Source organism: Opisthocomus hoazin, chromosome 6 (genome assembly GCF_030867145.1).
Source record: "Opisthocomus hoazin isolate bOpiHoa1 chromosome 6, bOpiHoa1.hap1, whole genome shotgun sequence".
In the NCBI taxonomy this organism is placed as follows: domain Eukaryota; kingdom Metazoa; phylum Chordata; class Aves; order Opisthocomiformes; family Opisthocomidae; genus Opisthocomus; species Opisthocomus hoazin.
The window spans coordinates 10,987,399-11,009,826 of NC_134419.1; the positions used below are offsets into that span (position 1 = coordinate 10,987,399).

The window sequence follows — 22,428 nt, forward strand, 5'->3', positions numbered from 1 at the left end:
GGCACCGCACTGGGAGGTTGTTTGAAGCAGCAGTTGGATCTTCCTAAACCAAAATCCACAGAGGCCAGAGCTCGCTCCTGGGCACCCTGGGAGAAAAACTGAGAGAGAAGGAATCTTCCTGCTCCTGAAAGGAAGAGAAAGCAACGCGTGGCCCCCACCGAAGGGGGGAAACAGAGATGAAACCAAAAAATCCGGCTCCAAAATGTCAGCAGAAATCAAACATCATTTCTCTCTGATTTTTCCAGCTGTGAAGGGCTCAGCCCGGTTTTGCAGCCTCACTTACTCCAAGCCGGGCACGTTAACAACTCTATTTATGCTCTATTTATTCGCAGCCGTGTGGCTAACTTGCAGGGCACGCAGACCCCCGCAAGGAGACGTGTCCCTCTCCCACCCCATATCCCACCCCAGGCTGTACGGACAGTGAGCAAAGGGGGTCTGAGGGGGAACGTGGGGTACAAGGTGCAAGGATGCCTCCTCCCGCACCTGGCAGAAGAGCAGCAGCCAGTCAAGTCAAAGGCAAAGCCCTCATTGCAATGAGCGCTGCTCGTTAAGCAAACGAGGAGGGATCTGTTGCTAACCAGGGCCCGACAGGCAGCTCCTCTGCTTGCTCAATAAATAGCAGGGAAGGCCTAGAGCACCTTTCCCTTCTTCACAGTGAGCTGCTTGGGAGCTGCGTGCCCACACTGGGGGATGCACCCAGCTCTGGGCTGCAGTGTGGGGAGGGGTTAGTGGCGCAGGGGGGGTGCGGGGGGTCAGGTAGCCCAGGATGGGGGAGTTTGGGGAACGACCCTGCTGCAGTGCAGCTGGAGTAGTGGGTAAGGGGTGCTCGGAGGGCTGGGGGATGTCTGGATGCAAGCAATGGGGGAGGGGGCCTGGGACAGGATCTGGCCATGCTGAGGAGGTCTGAGGTGATGCTGAGCCCCATCCAGTGGAGAGGGGGCAATGGGACTGGGCTCCAGCAGGAGATGGTGCCTTTGGGTTTGGGAACCCTTGAGTCGTGTCAGGAGGGGAAGATGTGTACTGCTGGGTGTGAGGGAACAGCCTGGGAAGAGGAGATGGTGGGTGCCATGCCAGTGTGTTCCCCTGCCCCAGGGCCCTGGGACTGTGTTCATTGCTGGTCTGCACATTGGGTTGATCCTAGGCTAAGAAGGACGGTAATTTCAGATGATGATGCACCCACCAGCCTTCCTAAGAGGAAAACACCTCCTTGCTTTCCCCCAGACAGTCCCTACAGCGCTGGCACCATGCTCAGCCCTGTTTGGCTTGCAGGCCCCCGCAGGACAGGCTGGGGAGACCAAGCAGGGCTTTAAGCACTCAGCAAAACCCTCTTGTCCCCAGTGGGGCACAGGGGACACGACTGGGGCAGCCCCAGGCAGAGAAGCACGACGTGAGGGGAGGGCAGCATCTGGCTGTTTGCAGCCGGGCAGTAGCCAGGAGCAACTCTGGGTTTGTCCCGGCAGCAGCGCGGTGCCAGCAGGAGCAGGGCACGGGAGAGAAAAAGCCCTTTTAGTCCTCGAAGGCCAGCAGCTGGGCTGGGCAGCGGGATGGCGAGGGAAATGCAGCTGGGGTGAAATCCCCTGGGATGCTGCTGCCCTGCATCCTCAGGCCATGCACTGCAGGGAAAGGGGGGAAGTTTGCTGAAGTTATGGGTGAGAAGGACCATGCATCTCCTGCATTGCTCTGCTGGCCTCCGTGCCTCAGTTTCCTCAGTTTTCCCAGCCCTTCTCTAGCTCCTGGGGTGCTCCCTTGCGCCCCGTGCCACCCCAGCACTGCTCCAGCGCTGGCAGGGATTCAGAGTGCATTTTCCAGAGCTTGTGTTTTAGGTACCGTCTATTTTTAGGATGCCCAACCTGCGGCAAAGACAAGGAGCAACTGCCAGTTCAGAGAAGTCAGTGCGAGACGCAAGGATTGGGGGGGGGGGGGGGGGGAAATACCCCAAGTACCCCAAGCCTCCCCACCTCTGGGAACATCATGTCAACTTCACCGTGCCTCGCGAACAGCCGAATTCTGGGACAGCTCGCCCGTGCCCCAGCATCTCTGCTGAGATGCAAATCCGGCCCTTTGCATACGAGCTCTGCCAGCCGGCTCTGAGCTCGTTTTGGAAGCAAAGATGCTGCATCTAGAGATGAAATCATCCACCTACTCCTATGGTTCTCCTCCTCCCCGGTAGCCGGCCCCCCCCCCCCCCCCCCGCCGCAGAGAGCGGCGGGGGGGGGGGCCCGGCTACCGGGGAGGAGGAGGAGGAGGAGGAGGGACGCTGACATCACCGCTGGAGCAGCCGGGCCGGCTCCGTTCCCGTTCTCCGCTGAGCCACCGTGCCCGGTAAGGCTGGGGAGGACTCTGGGAGGCGGATGGATGGATGGATGGATGGACAGACGGCCCCGCGGCTGCTGCTCGTCATCCCCCCATCCATCCCTGAGCTGGGGGGCAGCGGGTAGGGGCAGCACAGCCTTTTCCCCCTTGGGGGGGGGGGGGGAGATGACTGTCTCAGAGGAATATTTAAAAATACATCAATAAAAACAAAGAAAAGGGAGGGGGAAAAAAATTGAACCCAAAACCACCCAAAAATCTTCATCCATCGGCTCTGTGCAGCGATGCTGGGCTGGAGCTGCGTGCAGCGGGAGGTTTCTCGGCACATCTGTCTATTTTAAAAGCCCGTGGCGTGATCTCTCGCCCTACTTTCCAGACTCTTGCCGGTACTTTCCTTGCGTGCGGTGGCCGAGCCCTGCTGGCGGGAGCTCCCCGGGGGAGCGGGAGCCAAGCGAGCCGCTGGGCTCTCCCCGGTGTTGGGAGGCCGGGACGGGGCGGTGGGGTTGGGACAGCAGTTTGGTCACTGATGTGCTGCCTTTCTGTCTGTCAGAGACGGGTCCCCAGCACCGTGCAGATGAGAAGAGGATGGCACGTTTGTGCCCTGCACCCCAATTAGCCTCGCTTGCTCCCCTCCATTTGCCGCAGCGATGAGAAGGCTCCCTACCCATGCCTGAGCCCACCCCGCCGAGCCCTGTTCACCACCGTGGCTTCACGGTGATTTTGGGGCTGGAGGGGTCAGGAGCCGCTCCCCAGAGTGAAGATTTGCCAACACTGAGAATTTTCTCCCGCGTGCGCAGGGAAGGGAGCGCTCCTGTCGCTGCCGCATTGCCCCAGCCCGGCCGTACCTCCCCCGTGCCCCCGATGCCCGTCTGGGTTCGGGCAGCGTGACCCGCGCGGTGGCCATGGCCTCCTCGGACGGGCTGCAGTACCGGGCTCTCTACGAGTACCAGAAGGAGCGGGAGGAGGACCTGGCGCTGTGCCCCGGCGATGTGCTGACGGTCAGCAGGGCCGGGCTGCTCAGCAGCCCCGACTACAAGGACGGGGACGAGCGCAGCCCCCAGGGTTGGCTCCACGGCCTCAACGAGCGCACCAAGGAACGCGGCAACTTCCCCGGCACCTACGTGGAGTACCTGGGTCCCGCACGTATCGTCCCCTCTGCCGCCAAGGCCAGGCCACGGCCCTTGCCCCCGCCACCCGCCGGGACCCCTGCACCCTGGGGTGAGTGCTGGGGGAGCGGGAAGGTGGGAGCCAACGGGTGGGGTGTCCCCTGGAAGATGGCGAGGGTGATGCAGAGCCCGGGTGGATGCCTGCGTTTGGTGTGGCTGGCTGGGGATGCGCCCTCGGGACGGAGATCCAGCCCCAGAAGGAGGAGCTGCCCCGGGAATTATCTGCCCTGGTGCATCGAGGGAGCTGCAGGAGGGGGTGTCTGGGGCATCACTTCCCCCCTTCCTCCCCCCCAAGGCAAACAGGCTGCAGGGGTTGCTCCCCACCAGCATCCCGGGCTGGCTGCTGTGCCAGCGTGGGATGCCAAGGGGTTCGGTGTCCGTGAGAGCGCAGGAGAAGGTGCAGGAGCCCTTTGGCCCTCCAGGGAGGAGCAGAAAGCCCCACGGTGGTCCGCGGGGACCTTTTTTCCAGCTGCTCTTCTGCCCACCACTGCGGCACCCAATTCTGGCTGCTCTCAGTGCCCGGGCGAGTGCTGGCCCCCGGCCAGCTCCCAGCATCGCTGTCACTTTCTGCAAGCTGGGACGGGGGACGATCTTGGCAGGTGGTGGGGTTGGTCCCCGTGGGACTCCTCCATCGCCAGGGGCTGCAGCACAGGGCTGGGGGGGGACAGACATTTGGCAGGGCCCTTGCAGGCGTGGGGGCCTCCAGCCATTTCTCTGCTGGGATCTGCCCAGCTTGTGCAGCCAGCTCTGTCCTCACCACTCACTGTGGCCCAGTGCAGTGGGGCTGGGAGGGATTTCGCAGCAGTTGCATAATCTACCTAAGCCAAAAAAAAAAAGTCAAAGGAAGAAAAGCCCCTCCAGCCAGGCATGACCCGGGGTGCTCTCCTTCTCCAGGACGTGACGGAGGAGACATGGTTGTCTGTGTGGGCCTGGGGCTGGAAGAGCGGCATCACCTTTAGCTGCCGCTGCCCCAGAACTGCCCGGCTGCCAGCCCAGCGCCTCGGGCACGCTCCTTGCCCTGTTTGGGACCAAGGCACAGATGTAGTAGCTGCAGAGGCTGTTTCCCTCTTGGGCTGAAGAGGCATCAGATGTTTAGAGGGGCACCTGCTGATGAGGAGTCCATCCGTCTCCCTCCAAAATGTTGTTCAAGGCTGCCTTGCCACTGGGATTTAAGGGGGTGGGGACCCCATGGCCCTGGGGCTGAGCATGGCAGGACTCAGCTGGCCTGGGGCAACTCCTTCCCCCAACACCATCCACCACCACGTGTGGGGTTGCCATGTGGACCCTGCTCAGACCCCCCAACAGCATCAAAAGGATACTGGGACCCCCCTCTGCCCCTCCCCTCACCAAAACACGGGTGCTCCTCCCCAGCCGATGCTCTGAGTATGCCAAGGCAGCCACAGTCCCTGCAGTGCGGGTGAGGATCAGTGAGCAGCTATGTGCTGCCTTTGCAGGAGGGAGTAGGCCGCTTTTTGGGGGTGCTGACCCTGACAGACAAGGGATTTGAGCCCCCTTCCCAGTCAAGCTCACCAGTGTGTGAGGAGCCCTCTGACCCTGGCTGTTTGGCAGGCAGAGCCTTAGCAAACTCAGTGCTGTGGTGTAGATGACTTGGGTCAGACAGGAGCAGACCAAGGACTCTTCATCCCTGTTCACCAGAGAGAAGCACGAAGCCACCTTCTTGCTTCTGGCCTTGGTGCCCATCACCATTGCCTTGCGCCTGGCCCATGGTGTGGGGGTGGTATGGGCCCTCTCCGAGGGGCTGAGAGATGTGCCCGGGGGACCCCTGCCCACAGGTGCCAGGGACATGGTGATGCCCCACAAGTCAAGGCACGTCCCCAGCAGCAAGTGTAGCCTGGCTGGAGAGCCTGGCTCACATGGAAGGTCTTGGCACAGGACCCCTGGCCCTGTGTGCGTTTGGGCAAGAGGATAAAAAATTAAATTTAAAAAAAAATGTACAATGGAGGATTTCTTTAATCAGGAAAAAGCCACTGAAGCCAGGTTTTGGAGGTAGAGCGGGGAGGGTGCTGCCATCTGCAGGACATGCTCCGGCCAAGGCCTTGTGTCCTGCCCCGCTGCCCAGCGGGATGGGGGCTGCCTCCCCACGGGGTGCCCCTCCACGGGGCGAAGCCAGAGTGCGTGGGCACCTTGGCAGGGGACACTTGTGGCCCATGACCATGTCTTTCTGCAGCAGCAGAGCAGCGTATGCAGTTCTATGCCCGTTTAAACCCAAACCTCCCGGCTGGCGGGATTTCTCTTAGCGTGAAAATCTCCAAAGTGCTCTTGGAAGAGAAGGGACTTTTTTTTCCCCTTTTTCTTTTTAAATTTTTCCTGTACTGTTTCCATTCCCGGATGGAGGCTTTGAGGGACATTTATTTTGGCTGTCCCGAATGCTTATTTTTCTGTGACAGCAGCGTACTGCCCTGTGCGCCCTTGGTGCCCACTGGGGACCCCAAGCAGGATGAAGCCCTGGATGGGAGAGACGCTGCATTTCCCAGCTGTGCCCCAGAGCCAGGGCTGGCTCTGAGGGGAGGAATGTTCAGGGTTTTTTTAATTAAATAATATCCTAAAAATCATTCTGCAGTGGATCCGAGTCCCCAGCAGGCTTCCTCGGAGCTCGGGGGCTGTTTTGCCCCTGCCTGGTTGTCCTGGGCAGCATCACAACTGCAAAGCATCGCCTTTGCTCCACCTGGGACTGGAGCCGAGTGGTGCGTCGGGGTGCTGGTGTCCAGCCTGGCACCCTGAGGGGGGAGAGGATGGGCTAAAGCTCCAATGTGAGTTTGGGGCCATTCCTGCTGTTTCCACCAAGGAGAAACAGGCAGCTATTTTTTGCTGTTGCCACATTTCCCTAAACCATTGCCTTGGAGGGCAAAACCCAGTTTTCCTCAATCAAAAAGCCACCTGTGCAGTGGGGACATTTTCCACGGGCTCCCAACCACCTGGTTTGCTTTAAATCCTGAAATCTTCCCCATTCCCACGCAAGGCACCCGCACATCCCTGTCAGGCAGCGGAGGGGACCCTCTTGCCGGGCTCAGGGGTCGCAGCTGTGCCTGGGGACTGGATCAGCCACTCGTGAGCGGAAGGTTTGCATCCCTCTCTGTTCTCCAAGGAGAACCAGGGCATCACCGCAGTGAAAATCAGAGCCCAGATCCACCCGTCATGGCTGGGTCGTGCTTTTGCAAAAGGTCAAAGGCAGCGTGGCCCTGCCCAAAGTCCCTTTTTCTTTCTCATTCATTCTTTAAAATTGTTATGGGTTTCTTGGCTTCATACATGAGCTCCCGGCCTTCTGCCAGACAGCAAAAACCAAAGACAGAATGAACCTAACAAAGGAGCTGGCCAGGCTGGAGCATGACTTGCTGGGAGGAAGAGTCAGACTCGGGCTTTATTTAATTTGCTATAATTTTTTTTTCAATATATCTCCAGCAGAACAGATCCACTCACCACATAAAACAGACAAAGGTCTCTTGGCACATCGGACTTTCCAGGTGCTGTCTGTACGCTGGCGATCGCAGGTGGCTCTGATGTGCTGCAGCCCCTGCCTGCCTCTTACCCCTGCCCACTGCCTTCCGGGGGGGTTCAAGGCCACTAATGGGAGAGGGGGGAAATCCCAACACTGTCAGGGGTCTCTGTCAGGTATAACCTGCACAGGTGGAGGGGTTTATCAGCTGGAGTGATAAGAAGGGACAGAGAGACAGACAGACAGACGGATGGATGTTGCCCTGGGGTAAGGAGAGCCGCTCTCAGCCCTGCGAGGGCGTTTGCTCCTCTCTGGCAGGGTCTGGGGTGAAGTGTTCTTGGCATAAAACCCAGGAGTCGGCAGCACCTCAGGATTTGCACTATGGGAAGCCTGGCCCATGTTTGACTGAAGGGCTCCTCAAGAGCCAGTGGAGGTCTGCGCCAGCCAAAGGGGTGGCTGAGTCCTCCCTGGGCTTGTGCTCAACCCTGTTGTAGGCACCAGAGAATCCAAGTGGGCAAGAGCTGCATGGAGCTATGTCCATGCCAGGTATGGATCTGGACCCCCATCTCCCACCTGGTGCCACTAAGGGCTGTGGATGATGAGAGGGGCCTGTCCCAGTGCCGTGGGAGGAGAGGTGGGGAAGGGGTTTCGGCCTGAAGGGTCCCCAGGCTCAGGGCGGGATGTTCTCCGCTGGCAGGGCGGGTGTCCCAGCAGGTCTTTGCAGCTCAGCAGGTGGCTGAGCCCCCAACGGTGACTCTTACTGCAAACAGAGGATAAAACAAGGGGGAAGTTTTCCAAAATTGGGCACGTGGTAGCCAAAGTGTTGGTTGTGGCTGTGCCAAAGCAGCAGCATGATCCTGTCCTGGGGCAGCTGAGGAAAGAGACTGGAATTCCTGCAGACAGGGGCTTCCAAGCCACTTCTCCCCATCTTTCCATCACAGGGCTCCCCGGGCAGGCAGAGCTCGCCGAGCAGCCCACCCTCCCCGAGCAGGCGCTGCCGACCGTGGCCAGGCTCATCGAGGCGCTGGAAAAAAAAGGTACGGGCGGCCATCTGCGGGGCGTATGTGGGTGCACGGGCATGATCCCCCACTCGGCCCGTGTTTGGAGATGCCCCGAGAGCCAAACCTCTCCCCACACACCCCGGTACCTGTGCAGCGTGGGCAGGGTGAGAGAGCTTGGTGGTCTCAGTCCCTGCCCACTTCCATTGCATTGGAGGAAGGATTTGGGGTTTGGGACTGACCCCTCTCTCCTGGCTGCTCCCCAGGTCTCGACAGCGAGGGGCTCTACAGATCTGCCGCTGGGGTGCTGGGGGATGCTGAGCTGAAGCAGGCTCTTCTGGCAGGTAAGTCCCAGAGCCGTGTCGCTCCCCGTGTCCCCGGGAGGGAAGGGGGCTGTGGAGGCGATGCTGCCAGGCGAGCCGTGCTACCCAGGCACAGCAGGGGTGGGTTACTGGCTCCAACCTCGTTATACGAGCATAGAATTGTGCAATAGTTTGGGTTGGAAGGGACCTTTAAAAGTCATCTAGTCCAAACCCCCTGCAATGAGCAGGGACATCTCCGACTCGGTCAGGTTGCTCAGAGCCCCATCCAACCTGGCCTTGACTGTTTCCAGGGATGGGGCATCGACCACCTCGCTGGGCAGCCAGTGTTTCACCACCCTTGTTGTGAAAAATTTCTTCCTTTTCTCTAGTCTAAATCCCCCCTCTTTTAGTTTAAAACCATTATCCCTTGTCCTTTCGCAACAGGCCCTGCTAAGAAGCCTGTCCCCATCTTTCTGATAAGCCCCTTTTAAGTACCGGAAGGCCGCCGTAAGGTCTCCCTGGAGCCTGCTCTTCTCCAGGCTGAACAGCCCCAACTCTCCCAGCCTTTCCTCACAGCAGAGGTGTTCGAGCCCTTGGATCATTTTTGTGGCCTCCTCTGGCCCCGCTCCAGCAGGTCCATGTCTGTCCTGAGGGCTCCAGAGCCGGACACAGGACTCCTGGGGGAGTCTCACCAGAGCGGGGCAGAGGGGTAGAATCCCCTCCCTCGCCCTGTGGCCCCTGCCTGCACGAGAGCCCCTCTGCGGCCCCGGTACCCGGTGCGATGCTGCGGAGAGGGATACGGGCGCGGGGCTGGGGCTCTTGGTCAGAAGCTCTATTTTTATTTCTTTTTAAGGGAGAAAAGTATTTTGTTCTGCAGACCTTTAAGGTTTCTATTCAAGAAGCGGGGCAGGGAGAAAGCCTCTTGTGGGTGCGGCAGGGAAAAAGAAAGGGAGAAGAAAAAGCTCTTCTTTTAGGAGCAGGGGAAGCGTTTTGCAGCACTTGGGGGGGGGGGGCATCAGCAGGGTGGGGAGGAGAGAAAAAAACATCTCCCCACCCATGCTCCTAAATTCAGGGCTGGGGACGTGATGGACCCCGCTCAGCTCGCGGGGTGGGGGGGGGGTGTTGCGCCCGGCCGCGGTGCCCGGAGGGCGGCACTGTGACACCGGGCACGGCCCGGCACCGGGACATCCCCCCCCCGCCCCGCCCCGGGGCCCGGCACACCGGGGGGCTGCGGCGCGGCGGGGGGGCGGCGGCAGCCGGGCCGTGTTGCCGGGGAGAAGGGCCGTGATGAAATCGCTATATTCAGCAGCATGACCTCATCGCTTCCCCCGCGCACCGGGAGCCGAGGCCCCGCCGGGCGGGGGACCGGGCTGCGGAGAGCGCAGGGATGCGGGAGAGGAGATGCTGCGGGGGGGGGGGGGGGGGGGTGTCCCGGGGCTGCTCCCCCCGAATCCTGCCCAGCCCAGGGGCAAACCCCGCTGGCTTTGCTGGAGCTCTGAGCAGCTGCTGGGTCTGTCCGGGTTCTCACCTCTCTCTGCAGGAGCCAGTGCCGGGCAGGGAAATGCCATCACGGGTTTTCAAACCATTCAAAAGCCCTGAAGAATCCCCAACAGCCCCGAGTCGCTTGATACTCCCAAGCCCCCCAACTCCTCTAGGACCTACATAAGGGCTTTTATTTGGCAGCTCAGGGGGCTGACGATTTGGCAACGCCGAGATGGGCAAAGCCGGAGCTCCCTGAAGGGAGTAGGACATGTCACGCGTCTGCTAGCTCTCAGCCGAAGGGGCTGGTGCTCAGCCCTGCCGAAGGGATGCTCTGCAGACAGGACAGGGATGATGTTCCTGCCAGGGCCAAGCATCCTGGCAGAGCCCAGGCTTAGCAGCCTGCTCCCCCCATCGCCTTTTGCAGACCAGAGACCCCAAACCAGGCTGGGGAGGGCAGAGAACACCTCTGCTTTGGCTCCCACGTAGGCCCTTTCATTGCATTTGGTGGAGTAAAACAATGGCCAAGAAAGGGGCTTCTGCAAGTCCCATGCTCAAGCTGGCAGAGGCGAGGGTCACCTTTCCCTTCCTCCTGCGCTGCTGATGGTCCATCACTGCAGCACCCCATCGCTGCAGCACCCCATCGCTGCAGCACCCCATCGCTGCAGCACCCCGTCTCTGCCAGCAGCTCGCCTGCAAAAGCCGAGCTCCGTCTGGGGGAACGGGGAGAAATCGGAGCCGGGGCTGGCGGCTGGAGCCGAACCGCGTCTCGGCTGGGGGGAAAACCGTGTTCCCACCGAGGGTTTCGGCTTCCCTGCAAATACCCAGATCATGCTGGTGTTTGGCAGTGGTGGCAGGAAAACTGCTGGAGAGTGCAAGAAAAAAGGAGCAGGGGCTGGAAAAGTTTGGGTGTCAGTTTTCTAACCCACAAATCTTAATGCATTGGAGAAAACAGTGTGTTTTCTACACAAAAAGAGCACCTGAACTTCCATAGCTGAGGAGGAGGTTTCTCTGGGGACAAAGAGCTGTGCAGGTCAGAGCGGTCCTGGCTGTCCCAGGGACCCTGTGGGCATCATGTCCCTGGGGCCGGGCAGCGCAGGCGCCCATCTGAGTTGTGCTGATGGAACCCTTTCCCTGGCCCTTTGGGAGCCCTTACCTGTGGGGGTCCTAGCCTGATGGGGCAGCCCCCAAGCTAGATGTCACCCAGGCTTTGGGATGAAGGTTTCCCATTCTCATGGGGCTGCAGCAGAGTTGGGCACAGCAAACTTGGATGCAGCGCGGCTCCACGTGGCTCTACAGCCTGGGCTGAGCCTGTCCCCACCCTGGCACTGGTGACGTACTGCAGGATGATGGCATCTGACCGCTGGCTAGAGCCTGCGCACCAAACTTGGCATTTACATGCTGGGTGATGCAAGAAAAATTATTTATAGGTGAAAAATAAGAAAGCAAAGACAGAGCTCATTGGTAAATGGGGGTCAGTGAACTGTGGGCCTCCGCTGCCACCCAGCTGAGATGCCACTGGGGCCGGTGGGTGAAGAACGGATCAAAGGGTGGTCAGGCTCATACCCAGCTTACGCTGGCTCCAGAGGAGAATTAATTGTTTTAGGACACTCCATCCTCAATTCAGACACTTATGCCCCGAAAGGCAAGTGGGGTGCGACATCGCTGAACATGGGGGTCAGAGTTACATGGCAGCACCAAAAAGGGAATTAACAAAAAGCCGCAGCCCCACGGGGAGCTGGGGGTCTCGCCAAAGGGTTGCAGGTGATCAGCCAGCCAGGAGCCCCGCTGCAGCCACAGGGAAAGAGTTATGGACAGAAAAAGAAGAAGAAAGTCGAGCTTTAAAAGGCAGCGGCAGGGCTCAGCACTCACCCGCCTGACTGCGGGGATGCTTCATGGCCTGGGGGCATCTCTGTGCTCATGGTGCCAGGGGCCACACGCTGACCCCTGAGGGCTTCCCGCACTCCTGCTGTCCCCTGTGTGTGGCTCAGGGGCTGTTTGGAGAGCAGGGGATGGGGCAATGTGGACATGAGGTGTACAAGCCCCTCTGGTGACCAGGGGTGATGTCTTCTCAACCCATGCTTGTTCGGGGCCTTGCCTGCACCCCTCTCCCCCTGAGATGTGCCAGGCAGCCTTCTTCTCATGGCTGCCACTAAACCTGGCAACTTGGGACCTTCTCTGGCCAGTGGCAGCAGAGCCATGGGTGGGCTGGTGGATGCTGGAACCCCTTGGAGCTGAGGGACCCCAGCTGGGGGGTGGCTTGGCATGGGGGTGGCTGCAAAGTCCTGCGTGTAGTGGCCAGGCAGCGCTTTGTCACTGCTGGGTAGGGATGGTCTGCACCCTCATCCCTCCTCCTCGGTAGGGGACGGGGCACAGAGACCCTGCAGGGCCCCCCACTCTGTGGCTTCCTGGCTGCCATGTATGGCTCAGACAGGGCTGAACCCATCCAGGATGGCGGCGAAGCACTGAAACCTCCCACATTTTGGATAACCCGTGCCTCAGTCTGGACTCTGGGGTCCAGCTGCAGATGTGAATGCCGAGACCCTTCCCCAGCTGCATGGGCAGCACTGGGAAAAGCCATCACTGTTGGCAGGGCCAGGCAGGAGCCGCCTGCACGCCGGGGTGCCGGGGCGAATCCGGCGGCAGCGCGAGGCGGATTGGAGCCGGTGTCTCCGGGCGCGCGGTGCCTGCGCTGCCATCCCGCGTGCTTTGATCTGGGGCCCCGGCGCAGAGCAGTCTGCCTGGAGACACGCTCACGTGCCCGGGAATTAGGTCAGGCCTCGGTGGGGATTAGCGGGCGGTGGTGGGACCCGTGGCTTCACCAAGAGCTGCTGCTGGGCAGAAAGGGCTGGGTTGGAGCGGGGAGCAGCATCGGGGCCCTCGTGCCGCTCCCCACATCGTGAGGGCTCAGATGCCCAGGGAGGGAGCACATCCCCATCCTCATCCCTGGGATGCCAGAGGGGTTTGGAGCCTCTCCGAGGGCTCTGGTTTCCCCTGGCCAAGCTCTCAACCCCGCCACCACGACTTTACTCCCGAACCCAAGGCGCCCCAGTGCCTGCCGCGCTGCTTTTTATTTATACCTGCAGTGGAAATAAACCCTGCGTTGTCAGAGCCTGGCAAGAGGCATGAGCTCATCTCTTATATTTGGTGGTGACAAAAGAAGGGTAAATAAACAGCAGCGGTGCAGACGTCGCTGCCAGACCCATCAGGGTGAATTGGGGGTGAGCTTTTGCCATCCCCTCCCATAGCTGCTGGGGAAACCGAGGAAGGGAACTGCCCTCAGGAAGCTGAGGTGGGGGAAGGCAGCCTCACTGAGCACCCTTGAAAGGGGGTCCCAGCACCCCTGCCCTGGCTGAGTGCAAGCCAGGGGTACGCGGAGGTGAAACCCAGCCAGGAGGGTGTTTGGGGCTGCCAGGAGCTCCCGTGCACGGGCAGGCAGTGCCCCGGCAGCTGCCAAGTCCCCAGCACAAGGTACCAGCGGGCTGGCTGAGAGATGTTACCCTGATGCTGAATCAAAGCTGGGGGAAACATGCCCTGATTCAGTGCACAGCTCCCCAGAAAATCCCTGCTGTGGGATGCCCAGGAGCCTCAAACCCCGGGTCGGGTCCAGGAGGTGTACAGGTCCCTGTTCAGGCAGCATCCGTGCGGATGGGAGGGTAGAGGCCCCAGGGCTGGGTGACAAGGACATCCCTGCAGCACCAGCTGATGCTTAAACCTAAAAGATCTGGAAAGGGTAGGAAGACTCCCGAGTTAGCATTTGTCAGCCCCAGCTACGGGTGGTTTGGGTGCCCCTCTACCACGGGGACCGTGCACCCCAGAGCATCACGCTGCGGCAGTGCTTTGCAGCTGAGGTCCAGCTCAGCCCGTGGGACTCCCTGCTGCTGGGCAGGGCCTGCAGGCTGTCACCTACACGCTGGCTGGGGACACGGGGCGCAACCGTCGCCCTATGTCCATGGGTAGGGGACAGCCGGTTACCGGGACCTGCTCAAACCTCTCCTTCAACAGAAACCCCTCCACCTCCTCCCTGCCACCTCTTGGCTAAACATCCTCTGCGTTTACCGAAACTCCGGGCTTACTCACACCTCCCGGGCTGGCTGCAGCTGCCGGGAGAGGTCCCGGCATTTCCTGCCCAGCCTGACTCAGCCCAAAGCCCCGGCACCCCTCTGCCCCTGCTGGGATGCGGGGTCTGGCATCCCGGCGGGAGGAGGCTGGGAGCGCCCATCGCTTTTCCCTCTGGGCGGGTGGTCATGTCACGCGCCCCTTCCCCAGCCACAAATTTATTCCTGCTTTTCATCCCCAATGGGCAAGGGATGCTCTCTGCTGGTCCCCGGCTGCTTGCTTGCTCTGCTGGCAGGTCAACAAGCAGGTGGTGTGCTGGAAGGGGTTGGTATGGCATTAAGGTTGGGGTTTTTTGGGGTGTTTTCCCTCTATTTGTGGAAGGTGGATGGAATCCCTCCATCATTCCCCAGGGGAAGGGATGGGAACATCTGGAGAGCAGCGGGAGAGCCGTGACTCATCCTGCAGCATCATTAACTTCTTATAGCTGGTTATCATCTCCCTCTGATAAGGGGAGAGCATCACCCGTGGGGTCAGGCCGCGGTAATTGGCTGGGAAGGCTCCAGGGTTAACCCTTCCCCGGCTGCCAGCCGAGCCTCCCCGAGCTGCTGGGGTGCAGCCGGCGCTGGGGAGCAGCTCGGAGCACCCCCAGCCCTGGCTGCAGCCCGACGGGGAGCCCAACTCACCAAGGCAGCTCCAGGGGAAGGAGGGGAGCTGGGGCAGGAGGAAGCGACTCCGCCTCTCCGGGAGGATGGGGCAACAGGCTAATGGCTATTTCCAGCCAACGGGCCAAGGAAAACGGTGCCATCAGCAGTCAGTCCCTGTTAGCAGGGTGTAAATCCCCCCAGTCCCCCCATCACACCTCTCTCTGGATGTAAAGATGTTTTTGAGTCTTGCTTTGAAACCGGCTGAGCCTTCCCTTTGAACACCCCCCCCCCCCCCCAAGCCCATGCCTAACGATGCAAACGAGCTAATTAGGCCATGGTGGAGCCCGGGGCTGATCGCCTGGGGCCAGCGCCCGGCAGCGGCCCCTTCTCTGTGCAGAAACAGCTTGCGGCTGCGCTCCCCAATCCGCGCCAGCATCCTTAAGGCGAGTGACAGGTCCCTGCAGAAACCTCCGCAGCGGGCAGGGGAGAGCAGCCGGGCTCTCCCGGGGTGAGAATGAGTTTGGGATCTGCCCAGAGCATTGACTGATGGGAGCAGCTCTCCACAATGCAGCCGCTTGCCCCAGCAAGGAGGCTCTGTGAGCCCCCAGCAGCATCCCTGGGTTTTAGCCACGCACTGGGGGGTTTCAGCCCAAAAGAGGGGTTGGAGCATCTCACGGGTTCTCTGATGCTGCTCTCCTCCCACTGCCTGGCTGGAGCCGACCTGCCAGTTCACATTCCCAGGGCAAGTGCTACCAAAATGGGGAATTGACTCTCATCCCCCCACAAACCCCAGTAGCAATAACCCTTTTAGCCAGCTGAAAGATTTCAGAAGTGTGGCCGGGAGATGTGAGCATCAGCCAGACCAGAGCAGGGCTGGGATGCAGCAGCGAAAGCTGGCACAGCCCTGTCCGCCTTGAGGACGCTGAGGGCAGAGTGGCCTGTGGGGTGATGCTGTGGTATCAGGGGGTGCCAGAAAGGCAGCGCCCGCCTTTGCCCTGGGTTGCATTTGGCCACTCTGGACGGTTGCCTGCCCCGGCGCGGTGGCATCTGTCCCAGCCGTCCACTCGTGCTGCCCTGGGGCACGATTCCCGGCCGGCCGGGTGCTTGCTCCTGAAAATGAGGTAGCATCTCCGACGGCTGGGTTAAAGACTTCGCTTCGGGGTTGGTCAATCTGTTTTTTCTCTGGTCTCTGAGCTGTGGTCCGACACGGTTTCTTGTCCCCAAGCAGGCAGAGGGGGAGGTGGGCAGGGTCCCAGGATGCCTGGCCCACTGCCAGGATGCCCCAAGGAGAGGAGATCAAGGTCAAGGTGCCCAAAACCAGCCTTTGCCAGGAGTCGGGGAGCTGCTCCCCATCCCAGCCCCACCAGCCGGGCGCCTCCAAATCTTTGCCCTAGGAAATAGCTTTTCTCCACTCTTTTGGGCTTAATCGCCCCAGAAGGGAGCGTGACCACATGTGGTCAAAGCATTTTCTGCTGGAAGATGCTGGGCTGGGAGATGGAGCATTTCCCAAAATGGCACTGATTTTGGTAAAGCTGCATTTGGGGGTAAAGACCTCGAGCGGGGAGGGGAAGGGGGCTCAGAGCAGGGCAAGCCCACCATCTTTTTCTGTCACAACACACCAGGCCATTTGGGGCCTGACACGTCATCTTTAAGAAAGTGCAAAATTTGCTCTTTTTTTCAATATTCTCATTTAGATTAAGTGACAAGTTCAGTTTCTGAAAACAAACCATTTCAAATGATCCCAAATATCTTGGGCTTTTCTATTATTCCCTCCCCCTCCCCCCCCCCCCATTATTTCTTCTATGAGGAGAATTTCAAAACGTTGTCTTTGGCTCCAGTTCGAATCAAAGGCAGATTTTGAAATCTCCAGATCTTTGCACCCTCCGAGCAGCCTCTTCCTGGCCCGGCTGGGCTAGGAGACCTCCAAGAAAAACGCATGAGGCAATACCAAAGGATGCTTAAAGGGCTTTTCCCCCTGGACCCCAGTGAAGCAATGTCCCCACGCCCACAGGGCTCAGATGGACATGTCTCACCCTTTGACTCCTGCCAGACCACGGGACATTTCTGCTCGGAGTGCTGCCCCCGTTCAAAGCCATGCCTGGGTGGGCTCAACCTCCACCGGCAGCTTTGTGCCAGTCCCTGGAGCATCCTTCACCACCTCCCCAGGGGTAGCTGCCTGTCGGGGCTGGGAGATGCCCTTTGGGGCACTTTCACAGCGTTTTGGGCTCACTGGGGGATGACATGTGCATGCAGCAATGTTCATTGCCTGGGGACCATAACCCCATTCCATGGATACGTTTTGGAGCATGGAGCATAGCAGTTGGAACATGGTGCCTGGCCCAGGTGGCCGGAGGGGGCCTGGGGCAGCCACTCAGCCCATCCCATGGGTGCTATCCTGCAGTGGGACCCCGGTGGGGTGGTGAGACCCCACCCCACGTGCTGGATGTATAGTGCAGACGAGGCAGAGATGCTGCCTAAAGCTCTCTATGGGCACATGGAATTTAGGGTCAATGGAAACTGGGACAGGAATATTTGCTGGGGGGGTTGGCAGTGAAATCATGGGCTTCCATACATGGGGGATGGGAGTCATGGGCAAAGAAATCAGCACTCATGTCTGGAGGAAGGCCCACAGGGATGAAATATCTCCAAGCTCCACGCTGGAGGGGCAGCAGCATGGGCTCAAGACTCCTGCTGGGTCTCTCCCTGCAGATGCCTCGGCCGTGGACATGGACCTGTACGATGGCCAGACGCTGGCAGAGGCCCTGAAGTGGTACCTCCAGGAGCTCCCATCACCCCTGATCCCCCCAGCCCTCTACAGCGACTTAGTCCACATGGCTCAAGGTAAGCACAGCCGGGCTTTGTGGGGCTGGAGGAACTATGGGAAGCTCCTAGAAAGGTTCCCCAGCATCTCCAGGGTGGCTGCTGTCTCCATCCCCGGTCCAACACTGCACTAAGGGCAGATCCTGAGAAGGACCGCTGGGAGCATCTGCCTGCACCGGAGCAGCATGGCAGCTTTTGGGAGATGTGCTGGGAAAGCAGCAGCTTTGCCCTGTCTGCAGCAGTGCCCGGAGGAGGAGGTGCTGCCTGCTGGGACGAGCGGCTGCCAAGGCTGGGTGAAGCTGGCCCCAGAAGAAAGCGTTATTATAATATTTTGGCTCTGCTGCCTGGGAAATTTTTACTGTAATCTCGTTAACTCTTGGCTTTATATGGGCATAAAAAAATCTCTGCTTTTTCAGCTTAGTGCCATTAGGAAGTGCCTTTAGGTCCCTGCAAGCTTTCCAGCCTCTGTGCAAATGCACAAGACCGCCAGTGTTTCAGTTTTACTTGATTTTTTTTCAAATAAACAGGGCAGGGCTCATACCCAGGTCAACAGAGTCCACAGTCCATCCCAATGGGGAACCTGGACCAAAATCCCTTTCAAAGGAGTCCTCGCAGAGCTGCTCAGCCCCTCCAAACCTGAGACCCCACGGGCATCACAAGGCAGACATGAAGCCCTTGCCCATCATGTTAGATAGCACCTGAACCCCCCTCCACCTTTGAATCCAGGATTTTCCGTTTCACAGCAGCTCTCGTCTCGCTGCCGGTCACTGCAGCATCTTCCATCCCTGTGTATCACCTCTCCAGCACCCTCCATCCCCGCACATCGCCTCCCCAGCTTAGCACTTGGGCAGATCACGCTCTCGGCTTCCTTAAGAGGCACCAAAAGATCACCCATGGCCAGACCAGCGTGGTCATTTCCTACCATGTCCTGGTGGAAAAGGGCCACGGGCTCTTTGTGGCCTCCGGCAAGGCAGGAGGGACACATGGGATGTGATGAGGGACAACTCACACCCTGTCTTCTATGCCCTGTGCAGAGTCATGGAGCCAGGAGAAATAACCCCAGGCAGCACCCCCGGAGCCTCCGGGCAGGGGCACCTAGATGCTGCCTTCCCCTCACTGTCACAGAGAGGAGAAATCAAAGGCTGCCTCCCTTCCAAGGATAAAAATGCAATTAGGAAGCAATTAGCTGGGTTGCCTCGTTAAGCAGCTTCAAAGGGAAGCGCCTTTCCCCCACAGCCGGCTCTGCTCCTGGCACAACGGGGAGGAGGAGGGGGCAGGAACGGAGTCAAAACCGATGGGGATTTCTCTGGGCCTTTAAAAAAACAAACCGAAAAACACAAGTCTTTCAGGAGACGGTGCTGGGTTTTGGCAGTCTGCCCTTGCAAGCAGGCTCCTTCTGCCCTGCTCGAGGCTGCAGGCTGGAAAATCGGCGAGCTGACCACCTGCAGAAGGAGGTGGAAAACATCCCCAAATTCCCCCTTTGGCTGTGGACCTTCCCCTCGCAGCATCCCCTGGGTGCAAAAAGGTGCAAAAAGGTGCAAAAAGCAGCCGATGGGGGTAGGGGAGTCCTGGGGCGAAGCCACATCCCGTGGGAGCAGCTTGTTGGATACGGGGGCACACAAACACCCCATCACCATCCCAGCCGGGTTGCGGACCTGCTTTGGAGGGGGACCCCGACCCCCCCACCCCTCCGGCTCTGGTTCACCCCAGCCCCAAGGATGGATGCCAGGGGCTGGCTGGGCACCGGCCAAGGTCCAGCCCTGGTGCAAAGAGCCGCGGGGAGCTGAGCCAACCCCTGGCTGAGCCAGACTTTGAAGCCAGCTGAGACCAGCACAGCCCTGGGGACCTCCCTGTCCCCCGCAGATGAAAAGGCCTGGCCAAGGCGGGGATGGAGAGTGGCTGGAGAGCTGCTGTCTCCGTGCCCGGGGCAGGACCATGGTCCCAGGCTGCTGAGCTCACAGCTCACAAGACCGAGGAGCCCTGGCCAAGCCTGGCAGAGGGCACCGGGGACACGGGGGGGGCACTGGTGGGAACACCGCAGGCCTGTGGGCTGCTCAGGCTATCTGTGATGGATGTTCTGGCAGCACCTCCATGATGTGCAACACTATTAGGTACCTGCTTTTATTCACATGGGCAATTCAAGTATCTCTGGAAATAGCTGCCCCCACAGTCAGCCCTCCCTGCTGTTGCATTTCAAAGAGACCACGCTAGGGGTGTTGCAGGGCCCTTGCTGCAGCCATGACTGTAGCTCTCAACCCAGGTGCAGCTTTTTTTCTCCTGAAAAACCTTTCCCTTCCCAGGCTGCTTTTTCTGCAGGGGAGGGCTGAGCCTTTAAATTTGGCAGATCTTGCAGCTGGTGCCCATTTCCCCACCTCTGGGTTGCTCTGCCTTTTCTGTGGATTTGCTGTGCACCAGGGCAGGTCTCTTGCTTGGGTTGGAGCAGTGGTGAGAGGTGTTTAGGTGCAGCCCCTGCCAGGTGAGCAGCTTGGCCTGCCACGCTCCCTCCCTGGCTGTGCTGACAGGGGGAATGTGCTAAAGTCACCCTACAATCTGATCCAGGGTGGTGCAAGTGGGTGCACGGGGCTGACAGCCTCCAGCGAGAGGTGGTTGAGACCCCCAGGACATCACCTCCGTGCTCCCTGGGGTACCCACGTGTCCCCCAGCCTGTCTGTGAGAAGAGATGGGGGGTGTAAAGAAACAGTCATGGTTTTGGGGGGAGAGGTTGAAGTCAGGCTTTTCCAAGGGCTCTGTGGGGAGCAGAGACCTGGCACAGCTCATGCCATGTGTGCTGGTAGGTGCCAGGCTCCTGTGAGACACAAGCAGATGCCCCGACCTCCTGAATTCACCTTTCTCCTCCTGTTTCCCCTCCGATGCAGAGACCCCAGGCCTGGAGGAGTGTGGCCAGCGAGCCAGGGCGCTGCTGGCCCCCCCGGCCCTGCCGCAGCCCCAGGCTCTGCTCCTGCGGCAGCTTGCCCACCACTTCTGCCGCCTCTGCCAGGGCACCCGCAGGAGCCGACTCTCGCCCCGACTCCTCGGCGAGCTCTTCGGGGAGCTGCTTCTCCGTCCTGCTGCAGCCAGGTGAGGTGACCCTGCCATGCATGGGATGCGATGGGACGGGTGAGAGAAGGGTGCCCAGAGCTGGGCACGAGCACCCTGGCCTCCAACCAAGCTGATTTTGCTGGATGACAGCCCATGGGCGGCTCAGCCCCGGGGTTTTCCAGAGGGGGAGGCCAGTGCTGGGAGACCCCATCCCAGCTGCGATACTCTGACATCGCATTCCCATGATGACCAGTGTGATGCCACACACGCAACTGGGATACGCAGCATCGCCCCCATCCCACAGGAGATCCATCAGGGTGGCTGGCTCCTGTCCCAGGGCTGTGGCGGTCTCCGAGGGTCTGAGCTGCTGGCACCCTCATGGACACTCCCCTTCTCCCTGCAGCACCGAGGCGAGTCCCGAGCTCCGTGCAAGGATCCTCGAGTCCCTCATCGTGGCCAGTGACGTGGCGGAGGTGCCGGCAGCCCCCGGTAAGAGATGCCCGGCCGGTGTGGGGGGAGAATGGGAGCACCGGGGAGTGAGAGCTGATGGCGGAGTTCGGGGGTGGCTGCCGTCGGGTCCCCTCTTGGCAGCTGCAGAAGGATGGCAAGTGCCACTAGCAATGGGGACAAGGGGGTGAAATTCAGGGAGGCGGCAGCAGCAGGTCGTGGGCAGTTTCAGTGGTCGCTGCAGTGATGGGAAGGTGCCCGGACTGCGCTGGCTCCCTGGCCAGGCACGCTGTTCCCATTTCCCTCCTGCTTTCTCCTCAGGGAGGCTGGATTTGGGGTATTTCTTTGCATCTCCTCAGAAGTTTTGCGGCTGTTTTCTTGCTTAACGTCCATGTCGCTGCTCTTTGGTCCTGGTGTGGTGCCAGCAGGTCCCACTGCCCTGTTTTGGGGGGCTCGGTGCTCTTGGTCAGGGGCTGCTGGATGGCTTATTTCAGTGACCAGGGATCCGGCTGCAGTTCAGGAGAAAAAAAAATAGCAAGACAACCATAAAATGGCGGGATGGTGCTTGCTGCAGGATCAAATACAGGTTTATGATTTTTCACTTGCATTTAGTTTCTGTGTGGGCAGAATTGTGCTGCATCCAACAAGGCAGTGCTTCCCCGGCCATGGGATGGGGACGGGCCCTTGTTCCCCACCTCTCCGTGGCCGGGCACGGAGCCGGGAGTGCGTGTTTTTCTGCAAATCTTAACAATCCCACCCAACCTTCAGCCTCCAGGAATGCAATAATTCCCCTTTTATTACCAACACCAGCATTTGACTCCACCAACAATTCACTCCTCTGGTCCGGTGGTTGAAGTCCCAGCCCTCCACTGGCCACCTTCTCCTGCTGTGTCCCTCTTGCTTGGTGGCATCTCGTATCCCATCAGTGTCCAAAATCAAAGCGCATGCCCCTTGTGCCCTCTGCAACACTCCAAGGATGGGAGGCAAGGGGTCCATCCAGGCAGGGATGTACATGGCAGGGAGGGAGGGTGCTCAGTGGAGCACAAACTGCAGACCTTGAGGACCACAGAGGTCCAGCCCCACGGGATCCCATCTCCAGGCAGCTACTGAGACCTGGCTGTGTGCCCCCACTGAGATGCCCAGACCTCCAGGAGGCACAACTGCTTCCAGCCCTCCTCCTCGGAGATATGTCGGTGTTGGCCCCAGTGAGTCCTGTCTCCTTGTGATGTATTCGGGTCCTTGTCATTGCCCTGCCTCCCTGGGGGGTGGCCTGGCCAGGCAGGATTACCACTCCTAATATTCCTCGTAAATCAGCCCTTTCAGACCTGTCATCTTATTTATTGCTCTCATCCGTGAGTTTGTTGAGATCTGCATGGCTCTTCCATCCGCGGATCCAGATTTTGGGCAGCTGCTGCAGCCCGGCAGGCCTTGGGGTCCCCACTACTGTCCCCAGACCCTGTGCTGTCACTGGCTGCCCAAACCCCAAACTGAACAGAGGGCAGGATCCTGGGGTTCCTCATCCCCTTTCTGGGTCCAAATCTCCCCTATGGGCATGTCCCCACGTGGGCACCCCACAAGTGTGGGGCAGGGCACGGGGCACCTGGGCTCGCTCCCCCACGGGCTGCTTCGCTGTGGGACTTTGGACAAGTCCTGCCACCTCCCCTCTCTTCATACCTAAAAGCGAGGATATTATTACTCGGCTGTCATCAC

General features: G+C 59.8%; 1 protein-coding gene across 1 annotated transcript in view; it reads left to right on the forward strand.

Moving 5' to 3' along the window:
- Nucleotides 1–2,234: 2,234 nt before the first annotated feature.
- PIK3R3 (phosphoinositide-3-kinase regulatory subunit 3) overlaps nucleotides 2,235–22,428 on the forward strand; it is a 79,580-nt gene continuing 59,386 nt past the window's right edge. Inside the window, exons 1-7 of the mRNA XM_075424576.1 lie at nucleotides 2,235–2,322; nucleotides 2,861–3,528; nucleotides 7,872–7,967; nucleotides 8,195–8,272; nucleotides 17,122–17,253; nucleotides 20,109–20,310; nucleotides 20,675–20,760. Coding sequence (XP_075280691.1) covers nucleotides 3,213–3,528; nucleotides 7,872–7,967; nucleotides 8,195–8,272; nucleotides 17,122–17,253; nucleotides 20,109–20,310; nucleotides 20,675–20,760 — 910 coding nt within the window. The 5' untranslated portion in view covers nucleotides 2,235–2,322; nucleotides 2,861–3,212. The remainder of the gene's footprint in view (nucleotides 2,323–2,860; nucleotides 3,529–7,871; nucleotides 7,968–8,194; nucleotides 8,273–17,121; nucleotides 17,254–20,108; nucleotides 20,311–20,674; nucleotides 20,761–22,428) is intronic.